Source organism: Callithrix jacchus, chromosome 15 (genome assembly GCF_049354715.1).
Source record: "Callithrix jacchus isolate 240 chromosome 15, calJac240_pri, whole genome shotgun sequence".
Classification (NCBI taxonomy): Eukaryota; Metazoa; Chordata; class Mammalia; order Primates; family Cebidae; genus Callithrix; species Callithrix jacchus.
The window spans coordinates 33,824,295-33,852,167 of NC_133516.1; the positions used below are offsets into that span (position 1 = coordinate 33,824,295).

At 40.6% G+C, this 27,873-nt stretch overlaps 1 protein-coding gene across 37 annotated transcripts in view; it reads left to right on the plus strand.

The window, feature by feature from the left end:
* The window catches only part of DOCK3 (dedicator of cytokinesis 3), a 718,052-nt gene that overhangs the window by 581,044 nt on the left and 109,135 nt on the right, over nt 1-27,873 (plus strand). For all 37 annotated transcript variants that reach the window (XM_035275648.3, XM_035275652.3, XM_035275649.3 and 34 more), the window contains 7 exons: nt 344-468; nt 1,967-2,129; nt 2,649-2,755; nt 3,323-3,494; nt 4,165-4,262; nt 8,856-8,939; nt 9,957-10,057. In XM_035275648.3, coding sequence (XP_035131539.2) covers nt 344-468; nt 1,967-2,129; nt 2,649-2,755; nt 3,323-3,494; nt 4,165-4,262; nt 8,856-8,939; nt 9,957-10,057 — 850 coding nt within the window. The remainder of the gene's footprint in view (nt 1-343; nt 469-1,966; nt 2,130-2,648; nt 2,756-3,322; nt 3,495-4,164; nt 4,263-8,855; nt 8,940-9,956; nt 10,058-27,873) is intronic.

The window sequence follows — 27,873 nt, forward strand, 5'->3', positions numbered from 1 at the left end:
TTCCTGTTGATTCTAGAATCTTCCCTCTTTGGGAGGCTTAGATTACAGCCATTCTCCTGGAGGGAGACAGACTGAATGGTCTGAGCGTCTACAATCTGAAAGATTCTCCACCCTTGACAGGGTGTGGTGAACATCTTTAGAATTCGGACTTCGAGAACACTTGACTAACCAACCTGAGTGCTGCTGCACTGATAATGGTAAAATGTCCATCATTATTAACCAAGCTTGGAATGCCCTGAGCACCCACCCACCCCAGAAGATCCAAATGCTAGCCTAGTTCTCTGTGAAAATGGGGCAGTATGGCTTCTAGAGTCATAAGGATGTGGCATTTCTTTCTCCATAGGTGATATCCGCAATGACCTGTACCTAACCCTGGAGAAGGGAGATTTCGAGAGAGGAGGAAAGAGTGTACAAAAGAATATTGAAGTGACCATGTATGTGCTTTATGCAGATGGGGAAATCTTGAAGGTAAGGCTTGCCAGTCAGTCAACTGGGCTGGAGGATAATCCTATGATAATTCTCTGTGGACTTTATCCAGAGGCCCATTCTCTTCAAGCAGGATTAAAATCGCCCCATATGTCTTTTTCTCTGCCTTTTTCTTTCTTTAGGAAACCCTAAAGTGTGCTTTGATAATGACTTCCAGTGTTGTACAGCCATTGCAGAAATTTATCCTATTATCTGACCCGAATCCCTCTTGCTCCATTTTAGACCTATTCCCTCTAGTTCTGTCCTACATGTTGCCTCTCCTGCCATTCCACCTAGCATAGAGCTGCCTACTTTTGGTAACTTATTAGGTCCCATTCCGCCTTTTTATTCCTTGAGCTAATACAGAAAGTTATATTTACACTTTGGTCAAGGGTGGAACTTAGTCACTTTCTGGTACCAAGTTATAAGACAAAGAACAGCAGACTCAGGCCCTAGAAGATTAGAGCCAATGTAGTACAAGTATCCTCTGTTATTCTCCACCGAAAGTGAAGACTTGGAGTGCTGTTTTCCTGTTGCATGTGAGTTTTCTCTTCAGTCATGTCATGGTAAAGTCTGCAGTGAATAACAAGGCATCATTTGCCTCCCACTTGGTAGAAGGCAAGTCAGTGTTGTGCAAACCTTGCTTCTGTGTGTTGGTCACCACCCTGTGAGATAGAACAGGAATGATCATTCCCATTTGACAGAAAAAGGTAAAATTAGTCAAAATCATTTCCCAAATCAAGACAAAAATAGAGGAGAATGTTGAAACAGCAGTAGAAACAGTGATTTGTGTGCCATTTAAAAAACTCAAGAACTTAAGTCTGTTCACTATTTGCAAGGAGAGTGCCAGTGACAGGAGAATGGTCAGCTGATCACGTCACTCCTGTGTGGACTGGGACCTACTCCTGATTATGTGGCCCAAAGCTTCCTGTTGTCCAGACAAGGGCATGGGTAGTACTGAGACTTCATCTTCATGGCAATATTTGGGAGATGGGTTAAGTTAAATCTGGCCTAACTTGTTTATATCCAAAGAAATTCAGCCAGGAGTGACCTAAAATGCCAGTCCAAGTGTAGGACTCAGGACAGTTAGAAAACAGGCTCTCTCCACTTTGTAATTCAATTTTTCTTCTGATCTGGTAAAATGTTACATACAGTTGACTTCTCTCATGTAGCTTGTTGTTTCTCTTCTTAGTGAGGATGAAGAGCCTACCTTAGTGATTTAATGCACCACCCTGCTTCTCTCCCATTTTGTTGAGGAGTACGTGTAGTTACTTTCACCCCAAAGAAAACAAGGAGAATCGTGACTGCTGATTTCATATACCATCCACATAACTGCTTCAAAAAGTACTGAATTTAAGTAAAATGCATTTTCTCATCTCATAGATTTTGCTTAGTGCAAAAATGAGACCTTTAAACAGGAGAAAGAAAAGTGTCCTAGTAACACAGAAATCCAGACATTGCTACCAGGAAGATGACATCTTATTTTGTTTCTTTTTTCCAGGATTGCATCAGCTTAGGTTCAGGAGAGACAAATAGGAGTTCCTACCATTCCTTTGTCCTCTACCACAGTAATAGTCCTCGCTGGGGAGAAATTATCAAATTGCCCATCCCCATTGACCGGTTCCGGGGCTCCCACCTGCGCTTCGAGTTCAGACATTGTTCCAGTAAGTTAGACTTCCCCCGACATTCCCTTGAGAATATTAATATAAGTCTCTCCTCTCTGGAACAGAATTAAGTGGATTCTTCTTTGGGCAAGAAAATGAGGAGTTGGGAATAAACAGATATTCAGAGATGGGATGTCACCAGAGGCTATTTTTGGGACTGTAAAAGCAGTGATTCAAAACCACAAAGTGTTGTATTGGCCCTTCCTAGTGTCTGAGATTATTGCCCATTGTCATTCTCCTTTGAATATCCTTTTGTACCATGATTAAACTGCTTATTAAAGAGACCCTCGTCATCAAGACCAGCAATTTAGCTTCTTTTTGGGTCTAGGTAGCCTATATGCCATGAGTATGAATAGAAGCTCATTTCAGTGCATTTCTTATCATTCCTGCAGTCAGGTTTCCACCTAGTTAATGAAAGAGGTGAGGGACAAAAGAGCATAGGTAATAAGCACAAGGAGAATTTCAATGAGGAAACAGAGTGGAAGGCAAAAAACAATTAATACTTGGCTCTGATTGCAGCAAAGGACAAGGGGGAAAAGAAACTCTTTGGCTTTGCATTCTCACCCCTGATGCGTGATGATGGCACCACCCTCTCAGATGATATTCACGAGCTTTATGTGTACAAGGTATGAGGCCTGGCTGTCTTTTATCCCCACCCCTCACCCCCACTGAGGCCACTCTCTCACATGGTTCTCAGTTAGGTGGTTTTCACTGGGCAGGCCAAAGAACCCAGGGAAGTGCACTGATGGGTGACATTGGGACATCTGTGGGCAGGTCTTCTAAGAGCAGTGGCCTTCCTCCCGCAAGTAATGTCAGCAAGTTCTTTGTTTTCTACTTCTCACTTACTGGATGGAAATCCATCACCAACCCCTCATTGCCATTGTGGTCTTGTTTAGTATATTCTTAGACCTGCTGTTTGAGATCATGGTACTGTCAGCTGTCACAGCATAGCTACCACTCAAGATTACTTGCACATCAGGTGGCAACCACATTGCCCCACCATATTGTGTTTAAAAGGCACATGAGCTGTTCTAGGGAGTTTCTGAATAGAAAGCACTCTTCCAAGAGGACCTGAAGCCCAACATTAAGCCTTAGGAAGATGAGAGCAAATATCAGCCCAGAAATTCCCTAGGACCTGGTTTTTGCATGTTGCATGGCTCAGGGGACATTTTTTTCTACATTTTTGCCTACAGTGTGATGAGAATAGCACATTTAATAACCATGCTCTGTACCTCGGCCTGCCCTGCTGCAAGGAGGACTACAATGGCTGTCCTAATATCCCTTCTAGCCTCATCTTCCAGCGCAGCACCAAAGAATCTTTCTTCATCTCCACTCAGCTCTCCTCTACCAAACTCACGCAGAATGGTAGGTGATAGTGCCTGCAGGGTGGTGCCCTCCACCTTCCTCCGTTGTTCACTCCACATTACTAGTGCGTGTGAAGGGAGTCAGAAATCATTCTTTTTTCATGCCATAATAATGGGCTTCTTTTCATTTGAAGTTGAAGGATTCACTCAGCAACAGCAGCCTACAAGATTTCCCACGGTTTTAGTAGCTTCACAGTACACATCGTAGATGTGTCTTTGGCCTTGATCTCAGTCTGTGTTGATGCTTGCAGCTAATTCTGTCCCTCTAGATTCCACCTGTCCTTGACTGGGAGAGTCTGGGCCTTGCTTGACCTCGGAATAGCCAGGGTACGGTGAGGTGCAGTGGCTCATGCCTGTAATCCCAGCACTTTGGGAGGCTGAAGCTGGTGGACCACTTGAGGTCAGGAGTTTCAGACCAGCCTGGCCAACATGATGAGATAACATCTCTACTAAAAATACAAAAATTAGCCAGACATGATGGTGCATGCCTGTAATCCCAGCTACTCAGAAGGCTGAGTCAAGAGAATCACTTGAATTTGGGAGATGGAGGTTTCAGTGAGTCGAGGTTACACAGCTGCACTCCAGCCTTGGCAACAGAGTGAGACTCTGTTTCAAAGGAAGAAAAAAAGAAGAGTAGCCAGGGTTCATCATCTTTTGGGCTTGCTTTCTAGTGGACCTCCTAGCTCTGCTGAAGTGGAAGGCCTTCCCAGACCGGATCATGGATGTACTAGGGCGGCTACGGCATGTCAGTGGGGAGGAAATTGTTAAGGTATGTCTTCCACATAATTTAAACATACTGAACGAGGAAGAATCTGGGCAGAAGATCCTACTTCATTCATCATGATTTTTGCCAGTAACCCTCTGAGACTGTTTCAACAGAGTGTTGTTGTTGTTGTTGTTGTTGTTGTTAGCTTCCTTTTCCTCTTTTTGAATACTTTTATTTTTAACTGACAAATAATAATTTTTTATCTTTATGGGATACGATGTGACATTTTAACAATGTAGAATATATGTTCACAATGCAGAATGATTGAATCAGGCTAATTAGCAAATATATCAATCATTTTCATTCTTATCATTCTTATCATTTTTTTGTGGTGAAAATATTTAAAATATACTCTTAGCAATTTTGAAGTATACAATGCATTTATTATATCACCATACTGTGCAATAGATCGCTAAAGCTTTTTGTTTTTCCCATGTAACTGAGACATTGTACCCTTTGAACAACATCTCCCCTTTCTCCAACCACAACCTTTCCTCAGCCTCTGGTATTCCTCATTGTATTTTCTGCTTCTATATGTTCAATTTTCTATATTCTGCATATAAGTATAATCATGTGGTCTTTCTATGCCTGACTAATTTCACTTAGCTTAATGTCCTCCAGTTCTATTCATGTTGTCACAAATTACAGGATCTCTCTTTGTAAGGCTGAATACCATTCCATCATGTATATATGCCATGTTTTCTTTTTTTATTTTATGTTTTCAACTTTTATTTTAGATTTAGTGGGTACATGTGCAGGTTCGTTACATAGATATATTACGTGATGCTGAGGTTTGAGATATGAATAATCCCATCGCTGAAATAGCGAGCATAGTACCTAAGAGTTTTTCAACCCTTGCCCCCATCCCTCCCCAGTCTAGTAGTCCACAGTGTCTACTGTTACCATTTTTATGTCCATTAGTACCCAATGTTTAGCTCCCACGTAAAAGTGAGAACATGCAGTATTTGGTTTTCTGTTCCGGTAATGGCCTCCAGCTGCATCCATGTTACTGCAAAGGATATGATTTTCCTCTTTCTTATCTGCATGGTATTCCATGGTATATATGTACCGCATTTTCTTTTCTTTTCTTTTCTTTTCTTTTTTTTTTTTTTTGAGACAGTCTTGCTCTGTCACTGAGGCTGGAGTCCAGTGGCGCTATCTCCACTCACTACAACCTCCCCCTCCTGGGTTCAAGTGATTCTCCTCCTCAGCCTCCTGAGTAGCTAGGACTAAAGGTGTGTGCCACCATGTCTGGCTAATTTTTGTTTTTGTTTTTGTTTTTTTTGAGATGGAGTTTCACTCTTGTTACCCAGGCTGGAGTGCAATGGCGTGATCGATCTCGGCTCACCACAATCTCCGCCTCCTGGGTTCAGGCAATTCTCCTGCCTCAGCCTCCCGAGCAGCTGGGATTACAGGCACGTGCCACCATGCCCAGCTAATTTTTTGTAATTTTAGTAGAGACGGGGTTTCACCATGGTGACCAGGATGGTCTCGATCTGTTGACCTCGTGATCCATCCCCCTCGGCCTCCCAAAGTGCTGGGATTACAGGAATGAGCCACCACACCCGGCCTATGTACATTTTCTTTATCCAGTTCACTATTGATGGGGACTAGATTGACTCCATGTCTTATGTTATTGTGAATAGTACTGGGATGAATATATGAGTGCATGGTCTTTTTGATAGAACGATTTTTTTTTTCTTTCAGATACATACATAGTAATAAGATCGCTGGATCGAATGGTAGTTCTAAGTTTTTAAAATAAATCTCCAAACTGCTTCCTAAAGGAGCTAAACTAATTTACATTCCCACCAACAAGATGTAAGAGTTCCCTTTTCTCTGCAGTTTTCGCCAGCATCTGTTATTTGACTTTTTTGTTTGTTTTTTGAGATGGAGTCTTGCTCTGTCACTTGGGCTGGAGTGCAGTGGTGCTATTTCAGCTCACTGCAACTTCTGCCTCCTGGGTTCAAGCGGTTCTCCTACCTCAGCCTCCCAGATAGCTGGGATTACAGGTGTGAGCCACAATGCCTGGCTAATTTTTGTATTTTTACTAGAGACGGGGTTTCGCCGTGTTGGCCAGGCTGGTCTTAAACTCCTGATCTCAAGTGATCCGCCTGCCTCAGCCTCCCAAAGTGCTGGGATTATAGGCGTGAGCCACTGTGCCCAGCCTTTTTGACTTTTTAATAATAGTCATTCTGACCAGTGCGAGATAGTATCTCATTGTGGCTTTAATTTGCATTTCACTGATTATTAGTAATAATGAGCATTTTTTACATATTTATTGGCCACTTTATTGTATATCTTCTTTTGAGAAGTGTCTGTTCATGTCTTCTGTTCACTTTTTAATGGAATTGTTTTTTGCTTGTTGAGTTGAGTTTCTTATATATTCTGGATATTAGTCCTTTGTCAGATGCATAGTTTGCAAATATTTTCTCCCATTCTGTAGGTTGTCTGTTTACTCTGTTGTTAGTTTCTTTTGCTGGACAGAAACTCTTTAGTTTAATTAAATTCCATTTGTCAATTGTTTTTGTTGGAATTGCTTTTGAGGACTTAGTGATAAATTATTTCCTAAGGCCAATGTCCAGAAGGGTGTTTTCTAGGTTTTCTTCTAGAATTCTTATAATTTGAGATCTTACATTTAAATCTTTAATCTGTCTTGAGTTCATCTCTGTTAATGGTGAAAGTAGGGGTCCAGTTTTATTCTTCAGCATGAATAATGTACTAGCTGCAGCATATCAGTGGGAAGGAAATTGTTCACTTCCACACAATGTAAATATACTGCCTGAGGAAGAATGTTTCTTACTTTCACCTTAACTGCTTCTAGCCAGCTATCTCAGCACCATTTATTGTTTTGCCAGTTATCACACTCTCTTTCATGTTTTTTTTTATTTTAATAGTTATTGGGATGCAGGTGGTTTTTGGTTACATGGATGAGCTCTTTCATAGGGAATTCTGAGGTTTTGGTGCACCCATCACCCAAGCAGTGTACACTGTACCCAGTATGTTGTCTTTTATCCCACATCACCTTCCTAACATTCCCTCTCAGGTCCCCACAGTCCATTATATCACTTTGTATGTTTTTGCATCCTCATAGCTTAGTTCCCCCTTATAAGTGAAAAAATACAGTATTTGGTTTTTTATTTCCTTTTTATGGCTGAGCAGTATTCCATGGAATATATATATATATATACCACTTTTTTTATCCACTTATTGGTTGGTGGGCACACTTAGGTTGGTTCTCTGTCCTTGCAAATGCTAATTGTGCTGCCATAAACATGAACGTGCATGTATCTTTTTCATATAATGACTTCTTTCCCTTTGGGTAGATACCTGGTAGTGGGATTGCCCGAATGGCAGATCTACTTTTAGTTCTTTAAGGAGTCACCATACTGTTTTCCATAGTGGTTGTACTAATTTACATCCCCACCAGCCGTATAAAAGTGTTCTCTTTTCACCATATTCACACCAACATCTGTTGCGTTTTGACTCTTCAATTACGGCCATTCTTGTAGGAGTAAGCTGGTATCTCATTGTGGTTTTAATTTGCATTTTCCTGATGATTAATGATGGTGAACATTTTGTTCATACATTTATTGGTTCACCACCTTGGTTAGGTGTATTCATATATCTTCTTTTTGAGAAATGTCTTTTCATTTCCTTTGTCCACTTTTTCATGGGATTATTTAGGATTTTTGCTGATTCGTTTGAGATCCTCATAGATTCTAGGGTCTAGTCCTTTGTTGGATGCATGGTTTTCAAATATTTTATCATACTCTGAGGGTTGTCTGTTTACTCTGCTGATATCTCTTTTGCTGCCAGCACCATCTATTGAATACGGAATCCTGTCTCTGTTGCTTATTTTTGTTGACTTCGTCAAAGATCAGATGGCTGTAGGTAGGCCATTTTATTTTGAGGCTCTCTGTTGTGTTCCATTGGTCTGTGTGTCTGTTTTTGTACCTGTATGATTTATTTTTGCTATGTAGCCTTGTAATATAGTGGGTGATGTGAAACCTCCAGCTTTGTTCTTTTTGCCTAGGATTGCTTTGGTTATTTGGGCTCTTTTTTGGTTCTGTATTAATTTTAGAATAGTTTCTTCTAATAATGTTAAAAGTAATGTTGGTAGTCTGATAGGAATATGTTGAATCTGTAGATTGCTTTGGGCAGTATAGGCATTTTAACAATATTGATTCTTCCAACTCATGGGCATTGAACATTTTTCCATTTGTTTGTGTCATTTATTATTTCCTTCAGCAGTATTCTGTAGCTATGCTTGTAGTTTCTTTCACCACCTTGGTTAGATGTATTCCTAAGTATTTTGTGGGTGTGGCTATTGTAAATGCAGTTGCATTCTTGATTTGGCTCTCAGCTTGAAGTCTTTATTGGGGCCCTTTGGGCTATAAGCCAACACCTCAAGTCCACCTAGTTATCACTTAGCTAGGTGGAGGCTCTGGGTACTAGATGATTTTTAAGTGGTATTTTGAGATCCTAAGAGATCTTTTACCTTTTTATTGGAAGTTAAATTCTTTGGTTTGTGGAAGTTTGACTGTGCATATAGGGTCCTGAGACCTGAGCCCTCTGCTTTTTATGTTGTTTCAGTTTCTGCAGGACATCTTAGATACACTCTTTGTCATTTTGGATGATAATACAGAGAAATATGGCCTGTTGGTTTTTCAGTCACTGGTAAGTCACTTTCCTGACTCTTTATTTTTATTAATTATTCCTGTCATATATTTCAGAAAACTTAAGGGAAGCAATTTATTAGAGTGAATCAGCACAAGATATAGATATTTCTAATAGAAAAGGGAATGAGTGTTGTTGCCCCAGGAAGACAAACCAACCTACCAGGCAAATCAAATTTGAAAAATCTAGCATAATCAAGTCCAGACCTTGGCTTTGTAGTTTCTGGATCTTCAGTCTCATCACTATTGCAGTATTGCCTGGCCCCTGAAATGGTGACTTCCATGAGGTCAGAAACCCAGAGAGTAATAGAAGAAATCAAATGCCCCATTTTTTTCTCTTACAAAGTAGGATATAACCATCATGAAGAGAGTTCCAGAGTCTATGCAGTTGCTTCAGAACCAGTCTCAGAAGATTGGTTAATGAAAATAGATGGTGCGTTTTGTTAATATATCCAGTCCCACGGAAAGCCATACATTCAAGGAGAGTTAGATACTCCAGTTGGCCTGATAGATAGGGAGCAGAGGTGAGAGTTGCAATGGGTACTTGCATAGTTTGCCCCTCCAGCTCTTCTTCCTAATTTCCCTGTCTACCAGCCCCATTTCTGAAGGCCACAGCCTTTCATAGTCTGATTTGGCTCAGAGAACAAGCTTTTTTTCCTCTCTTTTCCAAGTTTTTGGGGATACTTTATTGTTTATGCCATCTACACACATGTTACTTTGCCTTTCCCTGATCTATATTGTACCACCCAACGTTATTGTGAAGGGAGAGGCTCACAGTAAACACAGAAAGTAACTGATGAGCCCGGGTCTGAATTAGGAGGCTGGGGTGTTTGAAAGAGAAAAGACAAGACAGAAATACAGACATAGAATGGAAATCTTACATTCACTACCTGTAGGGAATGTTAAAAAAAAACACTGACAATTTGCCATTCTTTGAAGAAGGAAGACTCTGTTTCTTACTGGGAATAGATCTGAGGCCTCCAGTGAACCCTGATGACTTGCTCTCCATATCTCCCAGGTGTTCATCATCAACCTGCTCCGAGACATCAAGTATTTTCACTTTCGACCTGTGATGGACACATATATCCAGAAGCACTTTGCTGGAGCTCTAGCATACAAGTAAGTTTCTTTTATCATCATTAAATCTTGTGTTTGAGCAGAAATACAGGCTTTTAAAAAGTTTAGCTGCAACCACCATTTAAAAAATTCAGCTAACTCTTTTTAAACTTTATATTTTTAATTGTGATAAAATACACATAACATAAAACTGACAATCTTAACTATTTTCTGAGTGTAGGGTTCAGTGACATTAAGTATATTCACATCATTGTACAACCATCACCAGAACTCTATTCATCTCCAGAACTCTTTTCATGTTGCAAAACTGAAACATTGTTAATTGTTAAAAATAACTCCCCCCAAAACCTAAAATGCAATAAAAAATAATAATAACTCCCCATTCTCCCCTTCCCATCCTCTGGCACCCACCACTATTCTACTTTCTGTCTCTATGAATTTGACTACTCTAGATAACCTCATTTAAGTGTGATCACAGTATTTGTCCTTTCGTAAGTAGCTTATTTTACTCAGCATAATGTCTTCCAGGCTTATCCATGTTTTAGCATGGGTCAGAATTTCATTCCTTTGTAAAACTGAATAATGTTCCATTGTATATGTTTACCACATTTTTTAATTCATCCATTCACCCATCTGTGGACACTTGGAGTTACTTCTACTTTTTAACCATTGTAAATACTGCTATGAATATTGGCATACAAATATCTCTTCAAGATCCTGCTTTCACTTCTTTTGGGTATATACAGAGATGTGACATGGCTGGATCATATAGTCATTCTATGTTTAACTTTTTGAAGAAACATCATAGTATTTTTCATAGCAGTTGCATTGTTTTACATCCCGACAGTGCATAAGGGTTCTAATTTCTCCATATGTCACCAACACTGGCTGTTATTTTCTGGGGTTTTTTCTTTTTTTTTTTTTTTTGAGACAGTCTCACTCTGTCACCCAGGTTGGAGTGCAGTGGCATGATCTTAGTTCAATGCAGCCTCAAACTTCTAGAATAAAGTAATCGTCCTGTCTCATGTCTCAGCCTCCTGAGTAGCTGAGACTATAGGTACATGCCACCTGCTTACCTAATTTTTTTTAACATTTTTTTGCAGAGAAGGGGCCTTGCTATGTTTCCCAGGCAGGTCTCAAACTCCTGGCCTCAAGCAGTCCTCCTGCTCCAGCCTTCCAAGGTGTTGAGAGTATAGGTATTGAGCCACCACACCCAGCCTATTTTGTTTTTTTGTTTTTTAATTTGTTTTTTAATTTTATTTTAAGTTCAGGGGTACCTGTGCAAGTTTGTTGCATAGGTAAACTTGTATCATGGAGGTTTGTTGTACAGATTATTTCATCACCAAGTATTAAGCCTAGTACCCATTAGTTATTTTTCCTGATCCTCTGCCTCCTCGTGTCCTCCACCCTCTGATAGGCCTCAGTGTGTTTTGTTCCCCTCTATGTGTCCATGTGTTCTCATCTTGTAGCTCCCACTTTAAAGTGAGAACATGTGGCATTTGGTTTGCTGTTGCTTTGTTAGTTTGCTAAGGATAATGGTCTCCAGATTCATCCATGTTCCTGCAAAATACATGATCTCACTCTTTGTTATGGCTGCATAGTATTCTATGGTGTATATGTGCCGCATTTTCTTTATCCAGTCTATCATTGATAGGGATTTAGCTTGATTCTATGTCTCGGTATTGTGAACAGTGCTGCATTGAACCTATGAGCGCATGTGTCTTTATGATAGAATGATTTATATTCCTTAGAGTTTATATGCAGTATTCGGATAGCTGGGTCACATGGTAGTTGTGTTTTTACATCTTTGACTCCTTTCCACAATGGTTGAACTAACTTATACTCCCATCAACAGTATATAAGCATTCCTTTTTCTCTGCAACCTCGCCAGCGTCTGTTATTTTTTTGACATTTTAATCATGGCTATTCTGGCTGGTGCGAGATGGTATTTTCTGGTTTTGATTTGCATTTCTCTAATAATCAGTGATGTTGAGCCTTTTCTCATACGATTGTTGGCCTTTGAAAACTCAGGTCCCTTGTCCATTTTTTTATGGGGTCATTTGGGTTTTTTTTTTATTTTTTATTGCATTTTAGGTTTTGGGGTACATGAGCAGAACATGCAAGACAGTTGCGTAGGTAAACACATGGCAGTGTGTTTTGCTTCCTTTCTCCCCTTCACCCACATTTGGCATTTCTCCCTAGGCTGTCCCTCCCCACCTCCCCCTCCCACTGGCCCTCCCCTTTTCCCCCCAATAGACCCCAGTGTTTAGTATTCCCCTCCCTGTGTCCATGTGTTCTCATTTTTCATCACCCGCCTATGAGTGAGAATATGCAGTGTTTCATTTTCTGTTCTTGTGTCAGTTTGCTGAGAATGATGTTCTCCAGATTCATCCATGTCCTACAAACGACACAAACTCATCATTTCTGATTGCTGCATAATATTCCATGGTGTATATGTGCCACATTTTTCCAATCCGGTCTATCATCAATGGACATTTGGGTTGATTCCAGGTCTTTGCTATTGTAAACAGTGCTGCAATGAACATTCGTGTACATGTGTCCTTATAGTAGAATGATTTATAGTCCTTTGGATATATACCCAGTAATGGGATTGCTGGGTCAAATGGAATTTCTATTTCTAAGGTCTTGAGGAATCGCCACACTGTCTTCCACAATGGTTGAACTAATGTACACTCCCACCAACAGTGTAAGAGTGTTCCTTTTTCTCCACATCCTCTCCAGCATCTGTTGTCTCCAGATTTTTTAATGATCGCCATTCTAACTGGCGTGAGATGGTATCTCAATGTGGTTTTGATTTGCATCTCTCCGATGACCAGTGACGATGAGCATTTTTTCATATGATTGTTGGCCTCATATATGTCTTCTTTTGTAAAATGTCTGTTCATATCCTTTGCCCACTTTTGAATGGGCTTGTTTGTTTTTTTTCCTGTATATCTGTTTGAGTTCTTTGTCAATTCTGCATATCAGCCCTTTGTCAGATGGGTAAACTGCAAAAATTTTTTCCATTCTGTTGGTTGCCAATTCACTTTAGTGACTGTTTCTTTTGCCGTGCAGAAGCTGTGGAGTTTCATTAGGTCCCATTTGTCTATTTTGGCTTTTGTTGCCAATGCTTTTGGTGGTTTGTTCATGAAGTCCTTGCCTACTCCTATGTCCTGGATAGTTTTGCCTAGATTTCCTTCTAGGGTTTTTATGGTGCCAGGTCTTATGTTTAAGTCTTTAATCCATCTGGAGTTAATTTTAGTGTAAGGTGTCAGGAAGGGGTCCAGTTTCTGCTTTCTGCACATGGCTAGCCAGTTTTCCCAACACCATTGGTTAAACAGGGAATCCTTTCCCCATTGCTTGTTTTTGTCAGGTTTATCAAAGATTGTATGGTTGTAGATATGTTGTGTTGCCTCCGGTGCCTCTGTTTTGTTCCATTGGTCTATATCTCTGTTTTGGTACCAGTACCATGCTGTTTTGATTACTGTAGCCTTGTAGTATAGTTTGAAATCCGGTAGTGTGATTCCCCCCGCTGTGTTCTTTTTGCTTAGAATTGACTTGGCTATGCGGGCTCTCTTTTGGTTCCATATGAAGTTCATGGTGGTTTTTTCCAGTTCCGTGAAGTAAGTCAATGGTAGCTTGATGGGGATAGCATTGATTCTGTAAATTACTTTGGGCAGTATAGCCATTTTCATGATATTAATTCTTCCTAACCATGAACATGGAATGTTTCTCCATCTGTTTGTTTCCTCTCTTATTTCATTGAGCAGTGGTTTGTAGTTTTCCTTGAATAGGTCCCTTACGTTCCTTGTGAGTTGTATTCCAAGGTATTTTATTCTTTTTGTAGCAATTGTGAATGGCAGTTCATTCTTGATTTTGCTTTCTTTAAGGCTGTTATTGGTGTAGACGAATGCCTGTGATTTTTGCACATTGTTTTTACATCATCCTGAGACTTTGCTGAAGTTGCTTATCAGTTTCAGGAGTTTTTGGGCTGAGGCGATGGGGTCTTCTAAGTATACTATCATGTCGTCTGCAAATAGAGACAATTTGGCTTCCACCTTTCCTATTTGAATACCCTTTATTTCTTTTTCTTGCCTGATTGCTCTGGCTAGAACTTCCAGTACTATATTGAATAGGAGTGGTGAAAGAGGGCATCCTTGTCTAGTGCCGGATTTCAAAGGGAATGCTTCCAGTTTTTGCCCATTCAGTATGATATTGGCTGTTGGTTTGTCATAAATAGCTTTTATTACTTTGAGATACGTTCCGTCGATACCAAGTTTATTGAGGGTTTTTAGCATAAAGGGTTGTTGAATTTTGTCAAATGCCTTCTCTGCGTCAATTGAGATAATCATGTGGTTTTTGTTTTTGGTTCTGTTTATGTGGTGAATTACGTTTATAGACTTGGGTATGTTGAACCAGCCTTGCATCCCTGGGATGAATCCTACTTGATCATGATGAATAAGTTTTTTGATTTGCTGTTGCAATCGGCTTGCCCATATTTTATTGAAGATTTTTGCATCTATGTTCATCATGGATATTGGCCTGAAGTTTTCTCTTCTTGTTGAGTCTCTGCCGGGTTTTGGTATCAGGATGATGTTGGTCTTATAAAATGATTTGGGAAGGATTCCCTCTTTTTGGATTATTTGGAATAGTTTTAGAAGGAATGGTACCAGCTCCTCTTTGTGTGTCTGGTAGAATTCGGCTGTGAACCCGTCTGGACCTGGGCTTTTTTTGAGTGGTAGGCTCTTAATTGCTGTCTCGACTTCTGACCTTGTTATTAGTCTATTCATAGTTTCAGCTTCCTCCTGGTTTAGGCTTGGGAGGACACAGGAGTCCAGGAATTTATCCATTTCTTCCAGGTTTACTAGTTTATGTGCATAGAGTTGTCTGTAATACTCTCTGATGATGGTTTGAATTTCTGTGGAATCTGTCGTGATTTCCCCTTTATCATTGTTTATTGCATCTATTTGGTTGTTCTCTCTTTTATTTTTAATCAATCTGACTACTGGTCTGTCTATTTTGTTGATCTTTTCAAAAAAACAGCTCTTGGATTTATTGATATTTTGAAGGGTTTTTCGTGTCTCAATCTCCTTCAGTTCAGCTCTGATCTTAGTTATTTCTTGTCTTCTGCTGGATTTTGAGTTTTTTTGATCTTGCTCCTCTAGCTCTTTCAATTTTGACGATAGGGTGTCAATTTTGGATCTCTCCATTCTCCTCATATGGGCAGTTATTGCTATATACTTTCCTCTAGAGACTGCTTTAAATGTGTCCCAGAGATTCTGGCATGTTCTGTCTTCGTTCTCATTGGTTTCGAAGAACTTCTTTATTTCTGCCTTCATTTCGTTGTTTATCGAGTCAACATTCAAGAGCCAGTTGTTCAGTTTCCATGAAGCTGTGCGGTTCTGGGTTGGTTTCTGAATTCTGAGTTCTAACTTGATTGCACTATGGTCTGTGAGGCTGTTTGTTATGATTTCAGTTGTTTTGCATTTGCTGAGCAGTGCTTTACTTTCAATTATGTGGTCAATTTTAGATTAGGTGTGATGTGGTGCTGAGAAGAATGTATATTCTGTGGATTTGGGGTGGAGAGTTCTGTAAATGTCTATCAGGTTTGCTTGCTCCAGGTCTGAGTTCAAGCCCTGGATATCCTTGTTGATTTTCTGTCTGGTTGATCTGTCTAATATTGACATTGGAGTGTTAAAGTCTCCCACTATTATTGTGTGGGAGTCTAAGTCTCTTTGTAAGTCATTAAGAACTTGCCTTATGTATCTGGGTGCTCCTGTATTGGGTCCATATATGTTTAGGATTGTTAGCTCTTCTTGTTGTATCAATCCTTTTACCATTATGTAATGGCCTTCTTTGTCTCTTTTGATCTTTGTTGCTTTAAAGTCTATTTTATCAGAGATGAGAATTGCAACTCCTGCTTTTATTTGCTCTCCATTTGCTTGGTAAATCTTTCTCCATCCCTTTATTTTGAGCCTTTGTGTATCCTTGCATGTGAGATTGGTTTCCTGGATACAGCACACTGATGGGTTTTGGATTTTTATCCAATTTGCCAGTCTGTGTCTTTTGATTGGTGCATTTAGTCCATTTACATTTAGGGTTAATATTGTTATGTGTGAATTTGATACTGCCATTTTGATGCTCGCTGACTGTTTTGCCCATTAGTTGTTGTAGATTCTTCATTATGTTGATGCTCTTTAGCATTTAGTGTGATTTTGGAATGGCTGGTACTGGTTGGTCCTTTCTATGTGTAGTGCCTCTTTCAGGAGCTCTTGTAAAGCAGGCCTGGTGGTGACAAAATCTCTGAGTACTTGCTTGTTTGCAAAGGATTTTATTTTTCCTTCACTTCTGAATCTCAGTTTGGCTGGATATGAAATTCTGGGTTGAAAGTTCTTTTCTTTAAGAATGTTGAATATTGTCCCCCACTCTCTTCTGGCTTGTAGTATTTCTGCCGAGAGATCTGCTGTGAACCTGGTGGGCTTCCCTTTGTGGGTGACCCGACCTTTCTCTCTGGCTGCCTTTAGAATTTTCTCCTTTATTTCAACCTTGTTGAATATGATGATTATGTGCCTTGGGGTTGCTCTTCTTGCGGAATATCTTTGTGGTGTTCTCTGTATTTCCTGCATTTGAATGTTTGCCTGTCTTGCTAGGTGGGGGAAATTTTCCTGGATAATGTCCTGAAGAGTATTTTCCAGCTTGGATTCATTCTCTTCGTCACATTCTGGTACGCCTATCAGACGTAGGTTAGGTCTCTTCACATAGTCCCACATTTCTTGCAGACTTTGTTCATTCCTTTTTGTGCTTTTTTCTCTGATATTGGTTTCTCATTTTATTTCATTGTGTTGATCTTCGACTTCAGATATTCTTTCTTCTGCTTGGTCAGTTCGGCTATTGAAACTTGTGCATGCTTCGCGAAGTTCTCGTATTGTGTTTTTCAGCTCCTTTAATTCATTCATATTCCTCTCTAAGTTATCCATTCTTATTATTATGTCCTCGAATCTTTTTTCAAGGTTCTTAGTTTCTTTGCATTGATTTAATACATGTTCTTTTAGCTCACAAAAGTTTCTCATTATCCACCTTCTGAAGTCTAATTCCGTCATTTCATCACAGTCATTCTTTGTCCAGCTTTGTTCCCTTGCTGGTGAGGAGTTTTGGTCCTTTCTAGGAGGCGAGGTGTTCTGGTTTCGGGTGTTTTCCTCCTTTTTGCGCTGGTTTCTTCCCATCTTTGTGGATTTATCCACCTGTCGTCTGTGTAGTTGCTGACTTTTCGATTGGGTCTCTGAGTGGACACCCAGGTTGTTGATGATGAAGTATTTTTGTTACTTGGTTTTCCTTCTACCAGTCTAGCTCCTTCGCTCTATGACTGCTGAGGTCCACTCCAGGCCCTGCTTGTCTGGGGTGTACCTATAGCAGCTGCGGAACAGTGAGGGATGCTACCAGTTTCTTTTTCTGCTATCTTTGTCCCAGGATGATGCCTGCCAAATGTCAGTCTTTTGGATATAGAAGGGTCAGGGAGCTGCTTGAGGAGACAGTCTGTACTTTATAGGAGCTCAAGTGCTGAGCTGTGAGCTCTGTTGTTCATTCAGGGCTGTTAGGCTGCTATGTTTAATTCTGCTGCAACAGAACTCATAAAAAAACCCTTTTTTTCTCAGATGCTCTGTCTGCGGGGTTTGGGGCTTTATTTTTGAATGTCCGTTGCACTGTCCTGCCCAGCTAGGAGGCAGTCTAGTCACTATTTGCCTGCCGAGGCTCCGCCCTGCTGGTGTGAGGTTCGTCCTGTTGCTGCAGGCTCTGCCCTTTTGCTGCGGTCTCCACCCTGCTGCCATGGGCTACGCCCTGCGGCGGAGTCTGTCTGTTGTATCAGGTTGCCTCGGCAATGGCAGGCTGCGTCACAATGGGCGTGTATCTCAGTAGGGGCGGATTGCCTCGGTAATGGTGGACGCCCCCCCCCACGGAGCTGCGCTTTCAGGGACCGTCTCCACCAGGAGCGTTTGGAATCGCCGTTTTGTCTGTCCTACTGCAGTACCCCAAACGCTGTGTCCCTGCAATCCCCTGGGCTGGCCCACTGTCCAAGTCCCATTCAGTCTCAAGTTCAGCCCTCTCAAGTCTCAGGTTGCCGGTTCAACAGGGCATCCAGACAAGCGTGCCCTGTGCGGAGCACTGTGTAGGGCCAGCCGCCACCACCCCGGCTGCTGGCTGCACCAGCCAAAACCTCTGCCTGGCGTCCCGCGTCTCCTTTATACCTGGGAATTTCCCCGTTCTGTGGGCAACAAAGATCAGTCTGGAAATGCGGCCCTGACTCACCTCTCCACGCATTCACCAAGAGCTTCAATCCTGGGTTGTTCTCACAGCACCATCTTGAGTCCTCCCACATTTGAGTTTTTTTAAAAATAAATTTAAGTACCTTTTAGTTGCTTTGTCAGATGTGTAATTTGCAAAAATGTTCTCCAATTCTATAGGTTGTCTGCTTACTCCGTTGACAGTTTCTTTTGCTATGCAGAAGCTCTTTAGCTTAATTAGATTTGATTTGTCAATGTTTGCTTTTGTCGCAATTACTTTTGGTGTCTTTGTTACGAAACTTTTGCCCATTCCTACATCCAGAATGGTATTGCCTAGGTTGTCTGCCAGGATTTTATAGTTTTGGGTTTCATGTTTAAGTCTTCAATCCACCTTGAGTTGATTTTTGTATGTGACATAAGGAAGAGGTCCAGTTTCAATGTTCAGTATGTGGCTAGCCAGTTATTCCAGCACCATTTATTGAATAAGGAGTCCTTTCTCCATTGCTTGTTTTTGTCAGCTTTGTTGAAGATCAGATAGTTGTAGGTATGCAGCCTTATTTCTAGGCTTTCTATTCTGTTCTGCTTGTCTATGTGTCTGTTTTTGTACCAGCACCATGCTGTTTTGGTTACTGTAGCTTTGTAGTATAGCTTGAAGTCAGGTAGGGTGATGCCTCTATCTTTGTTCTTTTTGCTTAGGATTGCCTTGGCTATTCAGGCTCCTTTTTGGTTCCATATGAATTTTAAAATAGTTTTTTTCCAGTTATGTGAAGAATGTCATTGGTATTTTAATAGGAACAGCATTTGAATATATAAATTGCTTTGGGCAGGATGGCAACTTTAAAGATATTGAATCTTTCTATCAATGAGTGTGGGATGTTTTACCATTTGTGTCATCTCTGATTTCTTTGAACAGTGTTTTGTAGTTCTCCTTGTGGAGCTCTTTCACCTTCTGGTTAGCTGTATTCCTAGGTATTGTGTGTTGAGGGGAGAGGGGCAATTGTGAATGGGATTGCATTCCTGATTTGGCTCTTGGCTTGAGTGTTGTTGGTATATAGGAATGTTGGTGATTTTTGCATGTTAATTTTGTATCCTGAGACTTTGCTGAAGTTGTTTATCAGATTAAGGAGCTTTTGGGCTGAGACTGTGGGGTTTTCTAGCTATAGAATCAGGCTGGAGTGGAGTGGCACAATCTTGGCACTCTGCAACCTCTGCCTCCTGGTTCGAAAGGATTCTTCTGCCTCAGCCTCCCGAGTAGCTGGGACTACAGGCCTGGCTAATTTTTGTATTTTTAGTAGAGACGGAGGGGTTTCACCATGTTTGCCAGGCTGGTCTCGACCTGTTGACATCAAGTGATCCACCCGCCTCAGCTTCCCAAAGTGCTGGGATTACAGGCGAAAGCCACCACAGCTGGGTGATAAAGCCTACTTGATTGTGGTGGAAAAGCTTTTTGATGTGCTGCTGGATTTGGTTTACCAGTATTTTGTTGAGGATTTTTGCATCAATGTTCATCAAGGATATTGGCCTGAAGCTTTGTGTTGTTGTTGGTTGTTGTTGTATCTGTGCCAGGTTTTGGTATCAGAATGATGCTGGCCTCATTTCTTTGTGTGTTTGGTACAATTCGGGTGTGAATCTGTCTGGTCCTGGGCTTTTTTTTTTTTTTTTTTTTTGGTAGGCTGTTACTGACTCAAATTCAGAGCTTATAACTGGTCTGTTCAGGGATTATATTTCTTCTGAGTTCCCATTTGGGAGGGTGTTTGTATCCATGAATTTATTTATTTATTCTAGATTTTCTAGTTTATATGCATAAAGGTGTTCATAATATTCTCTGATGGTTATTTGTATCCCTGTGGGGTCAAAGGGAGTATCCCCCTTTCATTTCTGATTGTATTTATTAGAATCTTCTCTTTTTATTCTTTATTAGTCTAGCTAGCAGTCTATCTATTTTGTTAATTTTTTCACAAAACCCTCCTGGATTTATTGATATTTTAAATGTTTTTGTGTGTGTGTGTCTCAGTCTCCTTTGGTTCAATTCTGATTTTGGTTATTTTATGTCTTCTGCTACTTTGGGAATTGGTTTGCTCTTCATTTTCTAGTTCTTTTGGTTGTGATATTAGGTTGTTAAATTGAGATCTTTCAAACTTTTTGATTTGGCATTTAGTGCTATAAATTTCCCTCTTAACACTGCCTTACCTGCGTCCCAGAGATTCTGGTTTGTTGTATTTTTATTTTCATTAGTTTCAAAGAACTTGTTGATTTCTGCCCTGCCTTAATTTCATTATTTATTCAGAAGTTATTCAGGAGCAGGTTATTCCATCTCCATGTAATTTTATGGTTTTGAGTGAATTTCTTAGTCTTGATTTCTAATTTGATTGTGCTCTGGTCTGAGAGAGTATGATTTCAGTTATTTTGATGAGGAGTGTTTTCTGTCCCAATTGTGTGGTCAGTTTTAGACTGTGTGGCATGTGGCAATGAGACAAATGTATATTCTGTTGCTTTTGAATGGAGAGTTCTGTAGATGTCTATCAGGTCCATTTGATCTAGTGCTGAGTTCAGGTCCTGAATATCTTTGTTAATTTTCTGCCTTGATGATTTGTCTAATACTGTCAGTGTTGGTGTTGAAGTCTCCCTCTATTGTTGTGTAGGGGTCTAAGTCTCTTTGAAAGTCTATGAGAATTTGCTTTATGAATCTGGGTGTTTCTGTGTTGGGTGCATGTATACTGTAATGCCCTTTGTCTTTTTTAATCTTTTTTGGTTTGAAATCTGTTTTGTCTGAAATCAGGATTGCAAGCCCTACTTTTTTTCCATTTTCCGTTTGCTTGGTAGATTTTTCTCCATCCCTTTATTTTGAGCCTATATGTGTCACTGCATGTGAGATGGGTCTCTTTGAAGACAGCATACCAATGGGTCTTGGTTTTTTATCCAGCTTGCCACTCTGTGCCTTTTAATTTTGAATTTTTGCCCATTTACAAAGTTAGTATTGATATGTGTTGATTTGATCCTTTATCATGCTGTTAGCTGGTTATTTTGCACACTTGTTTATGTAATTGCTTTATAATGTCATTGGTCTGTGTACTTGTGTGTTTTTGTCATGGCTGGGAATGGTCTTTTCTTTCTGTATTTAGTGCTTCCTTCAGGAGCTCTCATAAGGCAGGTCTCGTGGTAACAGATTCTTTCAGCATTTGGTTTTCTTAAAGGGTCTTATTTCTCTTTTGCTTATGAAGCTTAGTTTGGCTGGATATTAAATTCTTTGTTGGGATATAGAGATACAAGATGGCCAATTAGACACAACTGCAGCATACAACACTCAGCGAGAGAGATGCAGAAATTCAGAGATCTCCTAGCTCCAACCAAGGTACCAGGTGCATTTCAATGGGTCTGGTCCGATCGTGAGCAAAGCCTACTCAGGGCAGACCAAGGCAGGGAGGGGTGCTGCTTCATTCAGAAAGTGCATCTGACCGGTGAGTTGGAGGCTCCCCCTCTGGCACTCTGGTCCAGATACAGCGCTTCCCCCAAAGCCTCAGCAATACACAGAACAGGGGATCTTCGCCAGTCAAGCACCAGGAATTACAAGCACTGAGTTGAATAAGAGCCTGCAGACTGAGCTATTACCCTCTCCCCCCGACCCGGAGAGAGAGGGAGCTGTAAGCAGGAGCAGCTGGGCAGGCCCCTAGCCCATGATCAGAGAGAGAAGAAGCTGAAAGGGGGAGATGGCAGGGTGTGGTTGGGCGGATCCCTACCCTCCCCCATAAACCCCAGAGGGCTGAAGCTCTGACTCTAGTGGGTTGCATAGCCTGTGCCACAGTCTGAGATGGACCCAGAATGATCCAGCCCAGTGGAGGAAGGGCACAACCTACTACTAGAGGGGTGGGACTGGGCTACATGTTTTAATAAAAAACATGGGAAGCCTATGTAGCAACGGGACAGCCTTCATGACAACCCAGCAGTGCCTACAGGTCAGCAGAAGAGGCGGGCCTAATCTCTGAGTATAAAGAAAAAAGTTTCCCTAGTAACCTGAAGGAGTCCCTAGAAACCCAGTAGGGCCTCCACAGGCGGACAAGCGACCTCATCAGGTAACTCCCTGACACCACAGCCAGGTAAATCCACAAAGATGGGAAAAGAAACAGTGCAAAAAAAGATGAAACCATCAAAAAAAAAAAAAAAAAAGATGAAACCATCAAAGACCAGACCACCTATTCTCCTTCAAGGGATCACAACTCCTCAACAACACAGGATCACAACTTGACTGAGGAGTGCAACGAATGGACAGAAACAGGCTTCAGAAGGTGGATAATAACAAACTTTTCTGAGCTAAAGGAACACGTTCTAACTCAAAGCAAAAAAAAACCAAAAACCTTGAAAAAAGGTTAGACAAAATTCTAACTAGAATAACCAGCTTAGAGAAGCACATAAACAACTTGATGGAGTTGAAAAACAGCATGAGAACTATATGAAGCAAAAACAAGTTTCAATAGCTGAATCGATCAACCAGAAGAAAGGATATCAGAGATTGAAGATCAACTCAATGAAATAAAAAGAAGGCAAGACAAGAGAAAAAACAGTGAAAAGAAATGAACAAAGACTCCAAGAAATATGGGATTATGTGAAAAGACCTAATCTGCACTTGATCAGTGTACCCAAATATGATGGAGAGAATGAATCCAAGCTGGAAAACACGCTCCAGGGTATTATCCAGGAGAACTTCCCAAGCCTAGCAAGGCAGTCCAAATTTCAAATTCAGGAAATACAGAGAACTCCACAAAGATTTTCCACAAGAAGACCAACCCCAAGGCACATAATCATCAGATTCACCAGGGTCAAAATGAAGGAAAAAAAATGCTAAGGGCAGTCAGAGAGAAAGGTCAGGTCACCCACAGAGGGAAGCCAATCAGACCCAGAGCAGATCTCTCAGCAGAGGCCCTACAAGCCAGAAGAGAGTGGGGTCCAATATTCAACATCCTTAAAGAAAAGAACTTTCAACCCAGAATCTCATATTTAGCCAAACTAAGCTTCATAAGTGAAGGAGAAATAAAATCCTTTACGGACAAGCTATTATTGAGATATTTTGTCACCACCAGACCTGCAAAACACTAAACATGGAAAGGAACAAATACCAGATACTGCAAAACCAAACCAGTTGGCAAAGACCAAAACTGCAGTGAAGAAAATGAGTCAACTAATGGGAAAGAAAACCAGCCAGTAACAAAATGGCAGGATCAAATTCACACAAAACAGTATTAACATGGAATGTAAGTGGCTTAAACGCCCCAATCAAAAGGCACAGACTGGCAAACTGTATAAAAAGTCAGAACCCATCAATGTGCTGTATTCAGGAAACCCCTCTCACATACAGAGACACACATAGACTCAAAATAAAGGGATGGAAGAAGATTTACCAAGCAAATGGAGAACAAAAAAAAGCAGGGGTTGCAATCCTAGTCTCAGATAAAATGGACTTCAACAAAGATCAAAAGAGACAAAGAAGGACACTACATAATGGTAAAAGTATCAATCCAACAGGAAGAGCTAACTATCTTAAATATATACGCCACCAACACAGGAGCACCCAGATACATAAAGCAAGTTCTTAACGACCTAAAACGAGATTTAGACTCTCACACAATAATAGTGGGAGACTTCAACACTCCACTGTCAATATTAGACAGATCAACAAGACAGAAAATTAACAAGGACATTCAGGACTTGAATGCAGAGCTGGAACAAGCAGACCTAATAGACATATACAGAATGCTCCACCCCAAATCTACAGAATATACATTTTTCTTGGCACCACATTGCACTTACTCTAAAATGACCACATCATTGAAAGCAAATCACTCCTCAGCAAATGTGAAAGAACAGAAATCATAACAGTCTATCAGACCACAGCACAATCAGACTAGAACTCAGGATCAAGAAACACACTGAAACCCACACAACCACTTGGAAACTGAACAACTTGCTTCTGCATGTCAACTGGATAAACAATGAAATGAAGGCAGAAATAAAGATGTTCTTTCAAACCAACCAGAATGAAGACACAACTTACCAGGATCTCTGGGACACCTTTAAAGTGTGTCAAGAGGGAAAATTATAGCAATAAAGGCCTGCCAGGGAAGAGAGGAAGGATCTAAAATCGACACCCTATCATCAAAATTGAAAGAGCTAGAGGAGCAAGATCAAAAAAACTCAAAACCTAGCAGAAGACAAGAAATAACTACGATCAGAGCAGAACTGAAGGAGATAGAGACACAAAAAAATCCTTCAACATATCAATAAATCCAAGAGCTGGTTTTTTGAAAAGATCAACAATATAGACCACTAGGCAGATTAATAAAAAAGAAAAGGAAGAAGAATCAAATAGATGCAATAAAAAACAATAAAGGGAATGTCACCACTGATCCCACAGAAATACCAACTACTGTCAGAGATTACTACAAACAGCTCTACTCACATAAACCAGTAAACCAAGAAGAAATGGATAAATTCCTAGACACTTATACTCTACCAAGACTAAACCAGGAGGAAGTTGAAACCCTAAATACACCAATAACAAGGGCTGAAGTAGAGGCAGCAATCAATAGCCTACCAACCAAAAAAAGTCCAGGTCCAGACGGGTTCACAGCCGAATTCTACCAGACGTACAAAGAGGAGCTGGTTCCATTCCTTCTGAAGCTGTATCAGACAATAAAAAAGGAGGGAATCCTCCCTAACTCATTTTATGAGACCAACATCATCCTGATACCAAAACCAGGCAGAGTCTCAACTAAAAAAAGAAAACTTCAGGCCAATATCCATGATGAACATCAACGCAAAAATCTTCAATAAAATACTGGCAAACAGATTGCAACAGCATATCAAGAAGCTTATTCATCACGACCAAATAGGCTTCATCCTGGCAATGCAAGGCTGGTTCAACATATGCAAATCCATAAATGTAATCCATCACATAAACAGAACCAAAGACAAAAACCACATGATTATCTCAATAGATGCAGAGAAGGCCCTCGATATAATTCAACAGCCCTTCATGCTAAAAGCTCTCAATAAACTAGGTATTGGCAGACATATCATAAAATGATAAAAGCTATATATATGACAGACCTGCAGCCAATATCATACTGAATGGCAAAAGCTGGAAGAATTCCCTTTGAAATCAGGAACTAGACTAGGATGCCCTCTCTCACCACTCCTATTCAACATAGTATTGGAAATTCTAGCCAGAGCAATCAGGCAAGAAAAAGAAATAAAAGGTATTCAGTTAGGAAAGGAGGAAGTCAAACTGTCTCTATTTGCAGATGACATGATTGTATATCTAGAAGACCCCATTGTCTCAGCCCAATATCTTCTCAAACTGATAAGCAACTTCAGCAAAGTCTCAAGATACAAAATCAATGTGCAGAAATCATAAGCACATATACCTATATACCAATAATAGACAAACAGAGGGTCAAATCAAGAATTAACTTCCATTCACAATTGCTACAAAGAGAATAAAATACCTAGGAATACAACTAGCAAAGGATGTAAAGGACCTCTTCAAGGAGAACTGCAAACCACTGCTCAATGAAACAAGAGTGGACACAAACAGATGGAAAAAATTCCATGCTTAAGGATAGGAAGAATTAATATCGTGAAAATGGCCATACTGCCCAAAGTAACGTATGGATTCAATGCTATCCCCATAAATCTACCTATGACCTTCTTCACAGAACTGGAAAAAACCACTTTAAACTTCATATGGAATCACAAAAGACCCTGCATAGCCAAGAAAATCCTAAGCAAAAAGAACAAAGCTGGAGGCATCACACTGCTGGACTTCAAACTATACTACAAGGCTACAGTAATCAAAACAGCATGGTACTGGTACCAAAACAGATACATAGACCAATGGAACAGAACAGAGACCCCAGAAGAAACACCACACATCTACAACCATCTGATCTTTGACAAGCCCAGCAAAAACAAGCAGTGAGGTAAGGACTCCATGTTTAATAAATGGTGTTAGGAAAACTGGCTAGCAATGTGCAGACAGCAGAAACTGGACCCCTACCTGTCACCTTACACTAAAATTAACTCCAGATACATCAAAAATTTAAACATAACACCTAACACCATAAAAACACTAGAAGAAAACATAGGCAAAACCATCCAGGACATAGGCATAGGCAAGGACTTCATGACTAAAACACCAAAAGCAATGGCAATAAAAGCCAAGATAGACAAATGGGATCTAATTAAACTCCAGAGCTTCTGTACAGCAAAAGACACCATCATTAGAATAAATCAGCAACCAACAGAATGGGAAAAAAATTTGCAATCTACTGATCTTACAAAGGGCTAATATCCAGAATCTACAAAGAACTAAAACAGATTTACAAGGAAAAAAAAAAAAACCTTCAAAAGTGAGCGAAGGATATGAACAGACACTTTTCAAAAGAGGACATATATGAGGCCAACAAACATGAAAAAATGCTCATCATCACTGGTCATCAGAGAAATGCAAATCAAAACCACACTGAGATATCATCTCATGCCAGTTAGAATGGCGATCATTAAAAAATCTGGAGACAGCCGGGTGCGGTGGCTCAAGCCTGTAATCCCAGCACTTTGGGAGGCCAAGGCGGGTGGATCACGAGGTCAAGAGAACGAGACCATCCTGGTCAACATGATGAAACCCCGTCTCTACTAAAAATACAAAAAAATTAGCTGGGCATAGTGGCACATGCCTGTAATCCCAGCTATTCAGGAGGCTGAGGCAGGAGAATTGCCTGAACCCAGGAGGCAGAGGTTGTGGTAAGCCAAGATTGAGCCATTGCACTCCAGCCTGCATAACAAGAGTGAAACTCTGTCTCAAAAAAAAAAAAAAATCTGGAGACAGCAGATGCTGGAGAGGATGAGAGGATGTGAAGAAATAGGAACACTGTTACACAGTTGGTGGGAGTGTAAATTAGTTCAACCATTGTGGAAGACAGTGTGGCAATTTCTCAAGGACCTAGAAATAGAAATGCCATTTGACCCAGCAATTCAACTACTGGGTATATACCCAAAGAACTATAAATCATTCTAATATAAAGACACATGCACACATATGTTCATTGCAGCCCTGTGTACAATGGCAAAGACCTGGAATCAACCCAAATGCCCATCAATGATAGACTGTACAAAGAAAATGTGGCACATATACACCATGGAATACTACGCAGCCATAAAAAACAATTGGTTCGTGTCCTTTGTAGGGACTTGGATGAATCTGGAAACCATAATTCTCAGCAAACTGACATAAGAACAGAAACCCAAACACCACATGTTCTCACTCATAGGTGGGTGTTGAACAATGAGAACACGTGGACTCAAGGAGAGGAGTGTCACACACTGGGGGCAGTTGGGGGGGTAGGGGAGAGACAGCAGGGGTAGGGAGGGAGTGGAGGGTGGGGAGGGATAACATGGGGAGAAATGCCAGATATCGTATGCACCTAAAGTAAAATAAATTAATTTTAAAAATTCTTTGTTGGAATTTCTTTTCTTTAAGAATGTTGAATATTGGCCCCCAATCTCTTCTTGCTTGTAGGGTTTCTGCTG